The sequence below is a fragment of the Rhamphochromis sp. 'chilingali' genome (assembly GCF_963969265.1).
Source record: "Rhamphochromis sp. 'chilingali' genome assembly, chromosome: 16".
Taxonomy (NCBI): Eukaryota; Metazoa; Chordata; class Actinopteri; order Cichliformes; family Cichlidae; genus Rhamphochromis; species Rhamphochromis sp. 'chilingali'.
Genome location: NC_137943.1, coordinates 7,293,736 through 7,308,634, shown reverse-complemented (window position 1 = coordinate 7,308,634; position 14,899 = coordinate 7,293,736). Strand labels below are relative to the sequence as shown.

General features: G+C 41.3%; 1 protein-coding gene across 4 annotated transcripts in view; it reads right to left on the bottom strand.

Moving 5' to 3' along the window:
* slc6a9 (solute carrier family 6 member 9) overlaps positions 1–14,899 on the bottom strand; it is an 84,487-nt gene that overhangs the window by 45,159 nt on the left and 24,429 nt on the right. The window contains exon 1 of one of the 4 annotated variants that reach the window (XM_080861731.1): positions 4,359–4,492. The exons of the other annotated variants lie outside the window; for them this stretch is intronic. Within the exon in view, the coding sequence (XP_080717857.1) occupies positions 4,359–4,400 (42 nt within the window). The 5' untranslated portion in view covers positions 4,401–4,492. Of the gene's footprint in view, positions 1–4,358; positions 4,493–14,899 lie in introns of those variants that run through there. 4 annotated transcript variants of the gene reach the window in all.

The following is a 14,899-nucleotide window of genomic DNA, read 5'->3' as shown; positions in this document are numbered from 1 at the left end:
GTTAAGAGACTCAAAAGCCTCAAAAAAAAGTTGCCTTTGAGTAATGTGATTACATGCAACTTTGCTATACAAGTCTAATGTAAAATGGTAAATTTGACAGAATTTATCAGATGAAATTTACTTGATTAGCACGCATATATATAATTGATTGCTAAAGTAACGACAGGCTGAATCACTTTCTCAAAACAATATGAAGTCAAAGCTATGACAGAGCACTCAGAGCCATTTTCGGGATATGGAAATAGTTTCTGATCTATCTCATCTCTTCTTTCACTAGGATGTGTGTCAAGACCAATCACAAGCACTCACTTAGCAATTACCAGATCCATCTGAACTTCTTATTATTGCAATTATTAGTCAAGCGTGCCTTGAAATCACACAAGACCTCAGCGGTAGATCGTACTTGCCGTGTTGGGACAATAGTCTATGAGGAAGGACGTGACCCGTGTAATGACAGCGGAAATGAAGGAGCACAGTTTTGATCGAAGCTGGGCAGCCACGCTACTTTTGAGACAGGATATTGGATGATTTTAGAAAATGGAGAAGTATTTGAAGACTGTGATAACGATAAGGAAAATGGCAAGGGCTGTGCCAGAACAGAACTCTTTTTTTTTTCCTACATGCAGACTGTCTGGAAGTGAGGAAATCCAACGACACTGGTTTCAGTCACGAGTTTGACTAAAAGGCACCTGGACAAAAAAAAAGAAAAAAAGAAAAAAGGAAAGCCAAATAAAATCAATGGTGCCGTTGGATGAATGTTAGGTTTGAAATCAAATATTCAAATAAAGCTCATGTAACCCATTTTTTAAAAATGTAACTTTAAATTAAAAGGAGTATTATATTTTTTTCCTTTTTAAAACAAAAGCTATAACCTTTAAGTTAACTAAAATACTTTGCCAGCCTATTGTTCCACTTTACTGTTTGTACACATGTAAGAGCAGCTCAGTTCTTCTCATACCGATGCTTTTAAAGGCCACTGAGTAGGGGATTGCAGTTGGTTAAACCATTTACTGTTATGTATGATCTCACTGGTGTCATGCCCACGGTGCATCACTCTTTTCTCTCCTGTGTCAGAAATGCCCTGTTCTGTCTTTACCACATAATTAGTGTTAGAGTGGGTGGATGTCACATCACATGATTCATTCATCGAGTCACTGCCCTTCAACATGACTGACAACAGGTCAGAATAACAAACTATAGCAAAGATGAATATAATCTCTGGGATGCACTACTTACTCTTCTCCTCTCAGATTGGACAGAGGTGAGAGGACGGTTGGATTACATAGTTACCTACGAGTACCTGTTGAGATTACCTAGTTAACATGCAAACTTCAGTAAATATGTCTGTAACACAATCCACAGATGCCTTTGCCAAATTTAGCAGATGTTATTTGTTTCATATTCTGATCGTGTCACACTGTGTGTGTGTGTGTGTGTGTGTGTGTGTGTGTGTGTGTGTGTGTGTGTGTGTGTGTGTGTCTGTCTGTCTGTCTGTCTGTCTCATGAACTTTATCAGCTCAGCCAGCACTTGAATCTTTCCACAGTAAGCAGCTCAGACAGTACCGGCACAGAGATTTCCCTCAAACCTCCTGATTATATCCTTCACCTCTAGGGGAAAAAAAAGCAATGACTAGTAGAAAACTGACACATAATTTATATTAAAAAGCCAACTACACTCTCTCTCTCTCTCTCACACACACACACACACACACACACACACACACACACACACACAGCTCAAGAAATTAAAAAATGACTTAATCACGCATCAGAACTTCGTGAATAAAAATTTCAAATTGAAAATCTTTACTGACATACAAAAGGAGACAGTGTTGAAAACAAATCATCAACCCTTTGAGGGCCGAATTCAAAATCACACCCAAAATGAAAGCAAAACCTGCTCATGGTTCAAACCTTCCTTCAATTTTTTGAGCACTATATAATTAACACTTATAGCATGACAAGCATTTACAAGCTGGTAACACAACCTCAGGTTGTACATATTGCATATATTTTAATAAGCCTCAGGCTATAATAATGATTTAAAAAGTTACATACATGCATAATCTTCACAGGAACTACAAATACCCCACAATTTATGGTGAAATGCGGGAATGTTAGCGCTCCAACACCTGCCTTCCCAAATACAGGGTTCAGGTGAGGGAATGGTCACCAAGTCAGTGTGCGAAATAGCTTGTAACATGTGTAGCACCATCTCTGAATGGGTTTTAATGAACATTTTGGTGGATATATCCACAATGACATGGTCATTGTGTGAGCACTGAGCTATCGCTGCCGTTTTGCACATGCAGACAGCTCAAGAAAGCACCACAACTTTGGTGGTGGAGGCTGCCTTTGCAAAAAAAAAAAAAAAAAACGATCTCCTGAACACTGTTAATAAACTACCATTAACAGGCTTTTGTTCGTCTTTTAAAATTTAATCGTCCATTTCAGACGTTACCTTATACAAGATAAAATACTGAACATCACATTCAAACAGGTTTTTTTCATTCGTAGGCTTGTTAATTGCTGATTAAAAAAAAGAATGAAAAAACCCCAAACACATTTGCTCCAATGAACAGATACCATACTTGTATTTTATTCATTTTTGGGGGGCTTCTATGAGGTCACGGTTGTTGTTTTTTTGTTTCATTTTTTTTTCAGTCAACACTCAAACCACGTCTCCTCAGCTTTTATTGCAGACAAAAAGCAGCATCTGCAAACTCTATTCAAAAAGAAAAAAAAATATGACAGTGAGTCTGCCATCAAAACTGAATGAATAATTATAATTCTCTTCAAATGTGAGCAGGCAGATCTGCAAACATGCACAAATTAGAACTCTAAGAGTTCAGTTCGCACTCCACGGGTAATGATGCCAGCATTTAACTTCGACGGGCAATGGAGTGAAATCTGCATTTATATGCACAGGCAACCCTACTTTGGAAGTCCTGAAAGATCCAGTAAGTCCTGTCAGTCAAAGCTTTGGGAGAAATGTGGCGCTTGTGCTACCAAACCTAAACTGTCCAGAATCAGCGGATTAGCATGTGGACTGCTGTCAGTTGTGAATGCCACTTCAGGGAATTGTTCACAGTAAGAACAAGCAAACACACACATCCACCCAAGTAGCCTCCACCTGCATACACATACACACTGTGACGGTCCAGATTTCTTCAGAATTCTGATCCAAAACCTTACACTCCAGGATTTTTCCTTTTTCGTGGATGTGTACGTGAGTAATTTAAGTACCTGTTTGAATGAGAACACATATAACTTGAAACATTTGTGTGCATATGCCCGCAGGTGTGAGTCTGTATGTGTTTTTTTCAGCGTGTGTATTTGCCTGCACAGCTACAGCAGGCTGAGTCAGCCTTGACAGCAGCAATCGGAAACAGGAGACAAGGACTTGGCGAACAACACAAGCCAGCAGCAAGGTCAAACGCTCACACACATGCACACAAAAAAAAAAAAAAAAAAAAAAACCAAAACAAAACACACACATCTTTTTTTTCCCCGTCTTTTTGTCTCTACCTGCTGTAAGAAATAACTGTATATCTTATCTTAAGCAGATCCGAGGATTTAATTGTTTCAAAGTGTTTCAAAGTCAGCCGAGAGTTAATAAAAGGAAGCGGAGCAAAGGATGTATGTGCCAAAGTGTGCAATTAAAGGCGCTTTCGAAGGAGGAAAGGGGGGCTGCTGGGGGCTGGGGGGTATAAATATCGTCCCTTTCTGGACGCTACTGCTTTTCCACTCTGTCACTCTCTTTCACACACACGGCGGACCAGCCCACTTCCTTACCAACCCCATCTCTCACAGCGCTAGCCCGGACTTCCCACTGCAATTACTTATAAAACTTTTCAGGGCTGCCACACGTGGTCGGGTTTTTAAAGAGCTGCGTCCCCCTCCTCACATGGTGCGGGGGGTATTGAGTCGTCACAGACCCCCTGAATGATCACCGAAAAATAAGGCGGCGCAGACAATAGCTCGTCTTGATGAATTCAATTCTTTCAGGACCCTGTACCGTTGTCCAGGCAGCTCCGGGCAAAACAATCGTTGCTTTGATAGTCCAAGAAACACACACTCACTCGGTTGCTCTTAGAAACTCCCTCTAACTACTTCCGAATTAGGATCTAAAGATAATATACATCTGACCTGAACCTGTGATTTCTTTTTTTTGGGGGGGGGATTCAGCTTTTGTATTCCTAGCGGTCTCCTTCCGCTTAAGCGTCAGGTGCACCTGATAGAGAAGAAACATCCGCGTGCCCGCTTCTGTTACAAAATTTTTAAAACAGAAGAAAAAAAAGAAGAAATTAAAAAAAAAAAAAAACCCCAGAAAAAAAACAACGATAACTTGAACTGACCTGGTCCGCAGTGGAAGCAGCAATGGTGTTCGACTCGGACATGATTTGATGCTGTGACCCAGTGGTGCTTCTCTGCTGGCCACTGTGGGCTCCTTCATTCACACCTTGGCTTTCAGTTCCGCAGCGAAAAGGGGGGGGGGGGGGGAAACACAGTATACCCTCCCTTTTGCCCTGGCTTGATTAATGCCTGAATTACTTTCACCTCATTTCATCTGATGGAGCTCCGCTTCCTCTCCGCCTCTCTTGCTCATTCGGCATGGTAGCCCACTCTCTCTCCCTTCTCCCTCCCCCCCCACCTTCCCACTGTGAGTCCAGCTCTGCCTCCCCTCCATCCACCCCGCTCTCCCTTCCTCCCTCGTTTTGCGCTCTTACTTTAATTCACCCCTCCCTTTCTTTCTCCTCTAACTCTTTTACTTTCTCTCACTCCCCGCCTCCTCCTTTTTCTGTCGTACTTCACCATTTCAGGAATATGCCCCCTCCCACCTTCTCCTCCGCCATCCACTGCCCCCCCCCCCCCCCCTCATCTCCCACCATCACCTCCCCAGAAAAAAAAAAAAAAAAAAAAAAACACGCACAGGAGAGATCCACAGTCTTTTCCCTCTACCTCCACAATGAATGGCTCGTTGTCACTCCAGCACCTAGGCTGAATACAGAGCAAGTAAGTGGGAGAGAGGAGGACCCATGGTGGTGGTGATGGTGGAAAGGACAGGGGGGTGTCGAACTTCTAGTTTAGCTGGCCGGAGTAAAGTTGGAAAGGGGGGGGGACCCGTGGAGGTCCCATTGGCTTTGGCCAAGCACTCCCTCTCTCTTTCTCCGAACAGATTAAAGCCAGGAAACAAAAAAAGGAAAAAAAAAGAAAAAAAAAAAAAAAAATTGAGGAGCCCACAAGTGAAGAGCCCACACGGCTTCCACCGGACCCCCACCCCCCCACCGCCCCCACCCTGCCAACCCTTTCTCTCTGTCTCCCTTATTTCTTCCGTTTGTTTTCAGAGGCAGCTGCTGCAACTCTGCAGACCACCAACAACTTCCCTTTCAGCAGTACTTGACTCTTCCAAATCCTCGTCCGTCTCTACACCCTGACACTGCCAATGCCCACCCAGCCTCCAGCCCCCCCAAACCCACCAGGTCACACCGAGAGGCTGGCCAAGCCAAAGCCCTCCTCCTCCTCTTCTTCCGCAACATGTTCACAGAGTAACACCCTTTCAATTTTAAGCGCTTCCCTCCTAAGCCTCTGTTTTGATGCGCGCATTGTTGCACCATATGGCTAATGGCTACCCACAACAAAAAGAGGAAGCAGAAATGGGGGGGGATAAAAGTGCATCCAAAATGGGGGCGTGATTGAGAGGTCGAAGAAAACATCACTCATGCGGGAGAATAAGACGGTGTCTTTAAATAAGTCACTCAGCATCAGTTCAACCTCCGGATGTGGTTTAACATCAAAATGTGAAGTTATGTCAACAGCTGACAGGCAACTGGCCCCCAGCCTAATGGGTGTTTGATAGCCGTGGACAATAGTAGACCAACACCACTTGAGTGGAAGCCCTCAAGTTATATTTAACACATGACAAGCACTGCAGACAGGATGCTGTTCATTCATCTATCAGTTCACAGCATTTGAATCTCCCCTGGAATAAAAAGAACGAAGGCGATAAAAGAGTCATTAGCATAAACCCGCCCTACTCAGTGTGCTGAGAGGAAGTATTAGCAATAGTAGCAGTAGAAATTGACTCTGTAGTTTTCACATTTTTCATTGTTATTTTATAACTGACTTTATTTAGAGAATATGGTGGAATGCTATGTTCTCAGCTTGTGCTAGCATACTTGTTTAGCAACTTAAATCGGTAAATTGTAACGATGTAGCGCACAGAGACCGATACCTGGTAATATGTGACAGTAAAAGGCAAAGAAAATTCTAGGACTTCACTCAGACTTCTTGAATCAATTCTACTACACAATAAATCTTTGCTACACTCTCATAAATTCTATTAAAATGCTCTGAAATGTTTGAAATTAGCTAGCTTGCTAGCATCTAGCCGTGGTTGTTATTTTCATGTTTCAGCCCAGAGGTTGCGCCTAGTTTGCTATTTACGGCACTTTTTAGCACCTTGTAGAGCAACTTGCTACTTTTGTAACCACTTCCATGGCTAATGAGTGTGCATAGATTCACAGTAGCTACCCCAACACTAGATAGAAATTTATAAAACGCATTAAGTCTTTGTACAGGTCAGACTTAAAGTTGTAAGAGACATATTAGATAACATCACTATCTGTGATTATTCACAGGGCGAAGACAGCACCAGCTCAGGAAGCCTGCTCAGTGCAATTTCTACATTCTCGAAATGCAATTATTTCTCATGTTAATGAATACAAAGGCTCCGGCTTTCTTTGCAGCAGCTATCCAGACGAGCTGGGAAACATATAATTAAAGCACAATACAGCCTGTCAGTGCGACCCACTCCTTTGCTGCTGGGGTGGTCCGACCACTGGGGAAAAATCTGATATATAATCACAGTTCTGCATCTGAGGCACCTACAGTGGGACTGCTCTACAGTGTGGTATCAGTTTGGCTTTGTGCAACATGTAGAATGCACTTCTAGTTGTAAGAGTCACATTTGCATAGATAATGCCTCACTGCTTTTATGCAAAGAGGTTTTTTTATGACGGCAAATACTAGTGGAGCAGGCAATGGCGGCTGGTTTTTCCAAGGCAAAAGTTTCAGTGTGTGCATGTGCATGTGTCTGCGTATTTTGGTGTTTGAGCCAGTGCTTTGTGTCAATGTATGTCAGAGACCATTTTTGTGAAAGCAAATTTTTTGAAATTGTGAAATATGAGATTACTGGAGTGAATCTTAGTATCTTTTATGGGGCTATTTAAGGGATATAACAACCTATTGTAACAATATGGATGTGTGCATGTGCATATGAGCGTACTGGGTATTCAAGCACGCATTTGAGGCCAAAACTACGGCCAATCATTAGTTCCTCCACAGGGATCCAGCCACTTCTTACTAGCTTTGCCTCCAGAGAGTCTGTTGGCCTCAGATTAAGTCAAAGAAAATGAAAAGCTTCACAAGTGCACCCACCCACACGCATACTGACACTTAACTACACATAAATCATGCAGGCAGTAAGTGTCGGGGTAATCAGTGAAAGAAAACCCAGTATGAATCTGGTGGGTCAAACAGATCTCAAAACAATTGTTTGTTGTGGCTGTAGCTGCAGTTTGTGGAGGGGAGGGGGTCCTTGTTTCATTAACTAATTGCCCCATTATGTTAGGTCATTTAACTCTAATTGGAGAAGCACAGATGCTGCATCTGAAAATAATGCCAACTTGTTAAACTGCACATTTAATTTCTCTGTTTGCTTGCTTCGATTGCAACAAGTCCAAAGAGAGGATATCTTTCTTTGCGCAAACAGATATCTCAGTGCAGATCATAGAGAATAAACCCTGTAATGCCAGCAGAGGGAGAAGAAGCAAAAACATCATACTTTAACTCCAGATGGAAGCAGCTGCCAAAAAAACTAAATGAAAATAGCTCCCCTGCCTGAGACCTAGTAGATTAATTCATTCAAACTTAAGAGAAGTCTGGCTGGAAACCACTGGCATGGATTCTAGTAGCTTTCAAATATAAGCAAGGAAACATCAACGGCCAAAAGCCGAAAGTCAAATAATGAAGAGGGCAGGCAGCAGAACACTGATAAGGTCAGAATGGATCTCCTTTTTTCCCTCAAGGCTGTCTATTTAGCTTCCAAACACATGCCAGCTTCTATTATAGGTAAGTCTAATGCTTTAACACAGACACTGATCCTGGACTCTGCCATTAAATGTTTAAAGCAAACAATGGAAATAGAGGAATTACTTTAAAGCTCCAGCTCGGCCAAACATGGCTTCACACCGAATCTCAATTAAACAATATGCAGTAATTTGAAGATTAATGTACCCTGGGTCTTACGTTTCTTTAGGAGGCTTACTAAGCAGACTTTGTAAAGCAGGTACTAAAATGTGCTTGCTGTGTTATTTTAAGCACATCCAACTCTAATAAGAAAGCAGGTTGACTTTGGGCCACACAAAGAGAAGTGGGGGAACATTTTACAAATGAATCATTAATTTAATGCATTATTTGATTCATTTTAGGTTAAAAGAAAGAAGAATGTGGGCTTGAGATGGCATGCGTGTGTGGTGTGTGACTTATCAGCATTGGTTGTTTACACATTGTTCTTAATAGTTGGCAGCTGGCAATGACATAAGACAGTACTGTAGAATATACTATAAGAGGATGCTATAGAAGATGTAAAGTATTGTACATGTACAAACTGTTGCACATGGATTTGGGTTTATGACCATGCCCTCAAGCATTCAGCTGTTTTTATCTGTCCACATGTTATAATCATATGGTAAAAAGTATTAATGTTATTATCTTAAGGTCTGCCCATTGGCAGAATCTGCTACCCTTCATCTACCAGCTCACCGATTTGCTCATACTATTTCCCACTATTAAGGTTTGCTCAAAATATCCATATAGCAAGACATATGTTAATGTTTTGAAAGAAATATCAGTTAGCTATTAAATGGATCCCATTTCCAGTTAGACTTAATAGAAGATTAGTAATAGAAGATATTTTATGTCCTGCAGCTGTAGCATCCAACCGGGTTGGGAGATGAAAGCTTATAAGTTGGAACAGCAGGAGAACTTTGGTTTACATTGGCCACTTGTTAAACTAATCACATATCAGGAAAAAACTACTTAGCTAGTACAATGCCTCTGGTATTACACACCCTACAGTGGGGCAAAAAAGTATTTAGTCAGCCACCGATTGTGCAAGTTCCCCCACTTAAAATGATGACAGAGGTCAGTAATTTGTACCAGAGGTACACTTCAACTGTGAGAGACAGAATGTGAAAAAAAAATCCATGAATTCACATGGTAGGATTTGTAAAGAATTTATTCGTAAATTAGGGTGGAAAATAAGTATTTGGTCACCTCAAACAAGGAAAATCTCTGGCTCTCACAGACCTGTAACGTCTTCTGTGAGAAGCTTTTCTGTCCCCCACTCGTTACCTGTATGAATGGCACCTGTTTGAACTCATCTGTATAAAAGACACCTGTCCACAGCCTCAAACAGTCAGACTCCAAACTCTGCCATGGCCAAGACCAAAGAGCTTTCGAAGGACACCAGGAAAAGTATTGTAGACCTGCACCAGACTGGGAAGAGTGAATCTACAATAGGCAAGCAGCTTGGTGTGAAAAAAATCAACTGTGGGAGCAATCATCAGAAAATGGAAGACATACAAGACCACTGATAATCTCCCTCGATCTGGGGCTCCACGCAAGATCTCATCCCGTGGGGTCAAAATGATCATGAGAACGGTGAGCAAAGATCCCAGAACCACACGGGGGGACCTGGTGAATGACCTGCAGAGAGCTGGGACCAAAGTAACAAAGGTCACCATCAGTAACACACTACAACGGCAGGGAATCAAATCCGGCAGTGCCAGACGTGTTCCGCTGCTGAAGCCAGTGCATGTCCAGGCCCGTCTGAAGTTTGCCAGAGAGCACATGGATGATACAGCAGAGGATTGGGAGAATGTCATGTGGTCAGATGAAACCAAAGTAGAACTTTTTGGTATAAACTCAACTCGTCGTGTTTGGAGGAAGAAGAATACTGAGTTGCATCCCAAGAACACCATACCTACTGTGAAGCATGGGGGTGGAAACATCATGCTATGGGGCTGTTTTTCTGCCAAGGGGACAGGACGACTGATCCGTGTTAAGGACAGAATGAATGGGGCCATGTATCGTGAGATTTTGAGCCAAAACCTCCTTCCATCAGTGAGAACTTTGAAGATGAAACGAGGCTGGGTCTTCCAACATGACAATGATCCAAAACACATCGCCCGGGCAACAAAGGAGTGGCTCCGTAAGAAGCATTTGAAAGTCCTGGAGTGGCCTAGCCAGTCTCCAGACCTCAACCCCATAGAAAATCTGTGGCGGGAGTTGAAAGTCCGTGTTGCTCGGCGACAGCCCCAAAACATCACTGCTCTCGAGAAGATCTGCATGGAGGAATGGGCCAAAATACCAGCTACTGTGTGTGCAAACCTGGTAAAGACCTATAGTAAACGTTTGACCTCTGTTATTGCCAACAAAGGTTATGTTACAAAGTATTGAGTTGTATTTTTGTTATTGACCAAATACTTATTTTCCACCCTGATTTACGAATAAATTCTTTACAAATCCTACCATGTGGATTCATGGATTTTTTTTTCACATTCTGTCTCTCACAGTTGAAGTGTACCTCTGGTGCAAATTACTGACCTCTGTCATCATTTTAGGTGGGGGAACTTGCACAATCGGTGGCTGACTAAATACTTTTTTGCCCCACTGTATACTCAGGATTATGTTCAAATAGGCAGTTCCACTTAATCACAATCAGGCTTGATGCTCCTGTCAAACCTTTCCTTCTCTTGTAGCTGTGAAACTCTAAGCACTGATGGGCGTTATTTGGGGATTGCACCCACATGCTATTTTGCCCTGTTCTGTCATGGTCCTGGGTCTTTTGACCCAGCGTTTTAAGTTTGAGTTTATTTTGTTCATTAGGTTATCTAAGTTCATTTGGTTATTAGACTCCTTGTGTTTTCTTCCCCTGTATTTAAGCTTCCCCTCACCCTTCGTGTTTCATGCTGCGTGTCTTATGTTATCAAGTTTGTATTATCATGCCTAAGTGTTTCTAGTTCTTATTATTTCCCCCTCCGTTTCCAACCATGTTAAATCTCCCCTGCTCTTCATGCGTTTCATGTCTGTGTCTTACGTTGTCAAGTTCTGGTTGTCGTGTCTAAGTCTGCATGTTTCCCGTTTTATTTTGAAAAGGGGTCTTGTGTTCTGTGCTCATGCGGTTAGTTTTACTCTTGCCTGTGCATCAATATGTTTATCCTAGTCAGCTGTTTCCTCATGTGTCTCCACTTCCCCTAATCACCTCCTGTGTATTTAAGTCCTTTGTTTTCAGTGTGTGATTGTCAGGTCGTCTGTTGTCCATGCCATGCTTCCAAGTTTCTTGTCTAGGTTTTTCTTATTGTTTGTTTAGATTCCCCAGTTTAGGTTTGTGTTAATTTTGCTTCAGTTTGCCTTGCCCTTTGTTTGTACCTTTTCTACCAGCCATATTAAACGGCTCACCTTTTGTTAACATTCAAGTTTTGTTCCCTGTTCCTTGGAGTCTGCATTTTGGGTCCTTTTTTCAATTCATACAGTCTGCCCTCACCAGACTGTGACATGTTCAGTAAGTCTGGCCATATGTTTAATCCTAATATTAATCAATAACACCAATTCATAGCTTGAAAAGTTCACCTAATTTTTATGTAACATTATTTCTTATGGAAAATCTTTTTTATTTTTTTTTATTTCAGAAGATCAAATTTGACAAAGACCATTTAGTGTAGTCTAACAGTTATGGTTACTGTGGTAATGTTGTGTATGTTAAACTTTGACTTTTGTAATGACAGAGTTCTGATAATCTCCCAAGTATAAAGGAGAAAGTTGCTTTGACAGTGGAGGGCACGTGATGGAGGAAAGTGAGAAAAATGCACCACTTGGACATGAAAACACTAGTGTGAAGACAGAAATAATCGCTTTCCATTTGATTTTGCTTTCCATTTCATCTCGGCCGTCATGCTCGTCTCTCCTTTTTGAAAGCCCTCTTATCTGCACTGACAAATAAACTCAAATATCACTGCATAATCATGACAGATAACTCATGCCTTTCTTTTGTTGGTTGAAAAAAAAAAAAGCTTTGTAATCCTAAAGGCCAGTCAACACAATTCATATTCAGCTAAAAGTTACTAAACTGCACAGTCACACAAAATGTTCTTTCACTCAGGTGAGTTGACACGAGTTTCCTCTAAAGGCGATGCCGATAGGTGTAATGGCACTGTCACTATATCTATGCAGGCGGCTGCTTTTTCCTTGACCTCCATCCAGTGCTAACAGGATGGATAAGTGTCTGTCTTGCATACAATATTTATATTTATAATGCAATCAAGAAATGTCTTCTGTTATTTTAAAAATATCTCCACAATTTCTGATATCAAGTTGTTTTTTTTCTAAAAATTTCCTGGTTCAACTACATCGTCAACTCAAACAAACGCACAACTTGTGCAACGTATCTACTTTGAACTGAGTTGACTCAACCAAAACTGTGGTACACAACAAAAGGGATGAAAAGAACAAGAGAAAAAGAGCAAACTCCAAATGCAAGGTCAAGCAAACACAGTTGGTGATCAGTGGCTGAACTCATACAGTGGTGCAATCTTAATACTAAACTAGTGAGTTTGAGAACAAACACACACAACAGTGCACCCTGATGAAGGCAAACATTCAATAAATAAAGCACTATTCTAACCATATTGGACATTGTAGCTATATAGCTCGTGTAATTTATATCTGCACATGGAACTCATACCTAGCGCAGTACTGTAGGTACACTCAGGACCCTGTTTGTTAATCCCAACATCCCTCCATCCTCTCTGTAATGAATATATAATATATAGAGAGCATAATGCCACTTGCACTTACTTGCGATTAGGGCTGCCACGATTTGTCGACTAGTCACGATTACGTCGACTATCAAAATCGTCGACGACTGATTTAATAGTCGACGCGTCGTTTGAAGCTTTGTAAGATCACAAAAGACGCTGGAATAAGTAGCAGGATTTAAGAGTGTAATAACGGACTGAAACAGAAGATGGCAGCATTGCATGTACAAGGATGTCAGCTACCGTTAAACCCCGAAGAAGAAGAAGAAGCAGCTGTGTCCCAGAATTCATAGCGCGGCCCAGCGCAGTTTCCAACAATGGCGGCAGCTGGTTAGTTTTAATGTTACTCTTATTATTCTTTCTGGGTCACAAAATAAACGTTTAACATATTTTCAGGCGAGAATGTAGCTGTGTAAACCTCAAATATCTGCTCAGTTTATCAGGACACCACATATTTTCAAAAGCGCTCCGACGTTTTCGGAGACATCTGTTACCCACTAGCTCGTTAGGCTCACTAGCGCCGTGAGAACACCGGACTCCCCGCAAATCGTTTTCAAACCCACCGCCGTCTTTCGCTACTCAGGTTAAATATATATGAGTCACTTAGATAACTTAAAATGTTATTGTTTGGCTTTTTTTTTAGTATTTTATTTGTTCCTGAGTAAATCAGTTTGTCTGAGATTAAAGTTATAGTTTTTACACAGCTGAATAAACGTCAAGCAGACAACTGATTATCAGAAGTGTGAGATGCTCCAGAATATACTCCAGTGTCCTGTTATATTTTAGATAGCAAGGAGTTTATTAAACTTCACCGAAACAATCCGCAAATTTCATTAAAATTTAATAAACTATCATCTTGTCTTTATTTTTAGTTAGCACAGACCTTAAACACTTAAAGCTGTAAGCTAATGATAGTTATATAAGAGCAGATGCTGCTGGTGCAATAAGCTGTAGTTTTGCGTCCAATGGATGATGATCTGATTAGTCGACTAATCGCAAAAATAATCGGTGACTAGTCGACTATCAAAATAATCGTTTGTGGCAGCCCTACTTGCGATGACAATAAACATCACTTTGACTTTGAACAGTCATCATCTGTCAGCTGGAGCATACTAGCCCAGCCTGACACTGTGCCATTTTTATATTAAAACGTGCATTCGAGTAAGTTTTAATCTGCAGCCACAAAGTGTAGCTTCACTATTTGCACTGTATTGGTCAGCTACTGTGCCTACTAAAGCCAGTGCTTGGGAGTCTACCAGACAGATCAGAGCACGCTTTGGAAGGATCTCTCCAGTCCATGTAGTCTAAGTATAGGTCTATTTTTGACTTGCACTGCTTCGAGCAGCACAGAGGAGATGAGAAGAGCAGGAAGTTACACAAAGAAACAGCACAGACCATCAAGTGAATTTTTAAGAAAAAAAAAAAAAAAAAAAAAAAAAAAGGGCTCTGTGCTGACTCAAAGATCCACTTCCGAAGCCTTCGCTGTGTCCTTTGAAGCCACTTGAACGAGGAAACAAAACCACACTGGAGACTTTTGGTCGCAAACCCACATCCAGTGTACCCTGTTTGCAATCCTAATATATAGGTAATCTTTCCATTATATCCATTAACCTCCTAGGACTTGGCGTCCACATATGTGGACATCACATTTTGGGTTATTTAGACCAAAATACTCAATTTTGCTCTACATGGGCCTGATATCCAGTTTCGAAGGCATTATACTGCTACTGTTCTATCAAAATTTTAAAAGAATATCCTCATATGTGGTTCTTATTTTTCTTAAAAAGCAAAAATAAGGTTAAAAAAAAAAAAAAAAAATCTGGTAATTCTTTGTTTTTACATTCACCGGACCCCAATATGCCCAAATATCAAAGAGAAATTAAAAATGCATGCCGTGGAAGAGCTCGGGTCTTAGGAGGTTAATAAACAAAAAAACCCTCAGTGTAACTATGTGCTTCTGGCAATTTGGGCTTTAGCTAACTGAATAAATACCTTTTTCACTGCCTGACAGCATGTCT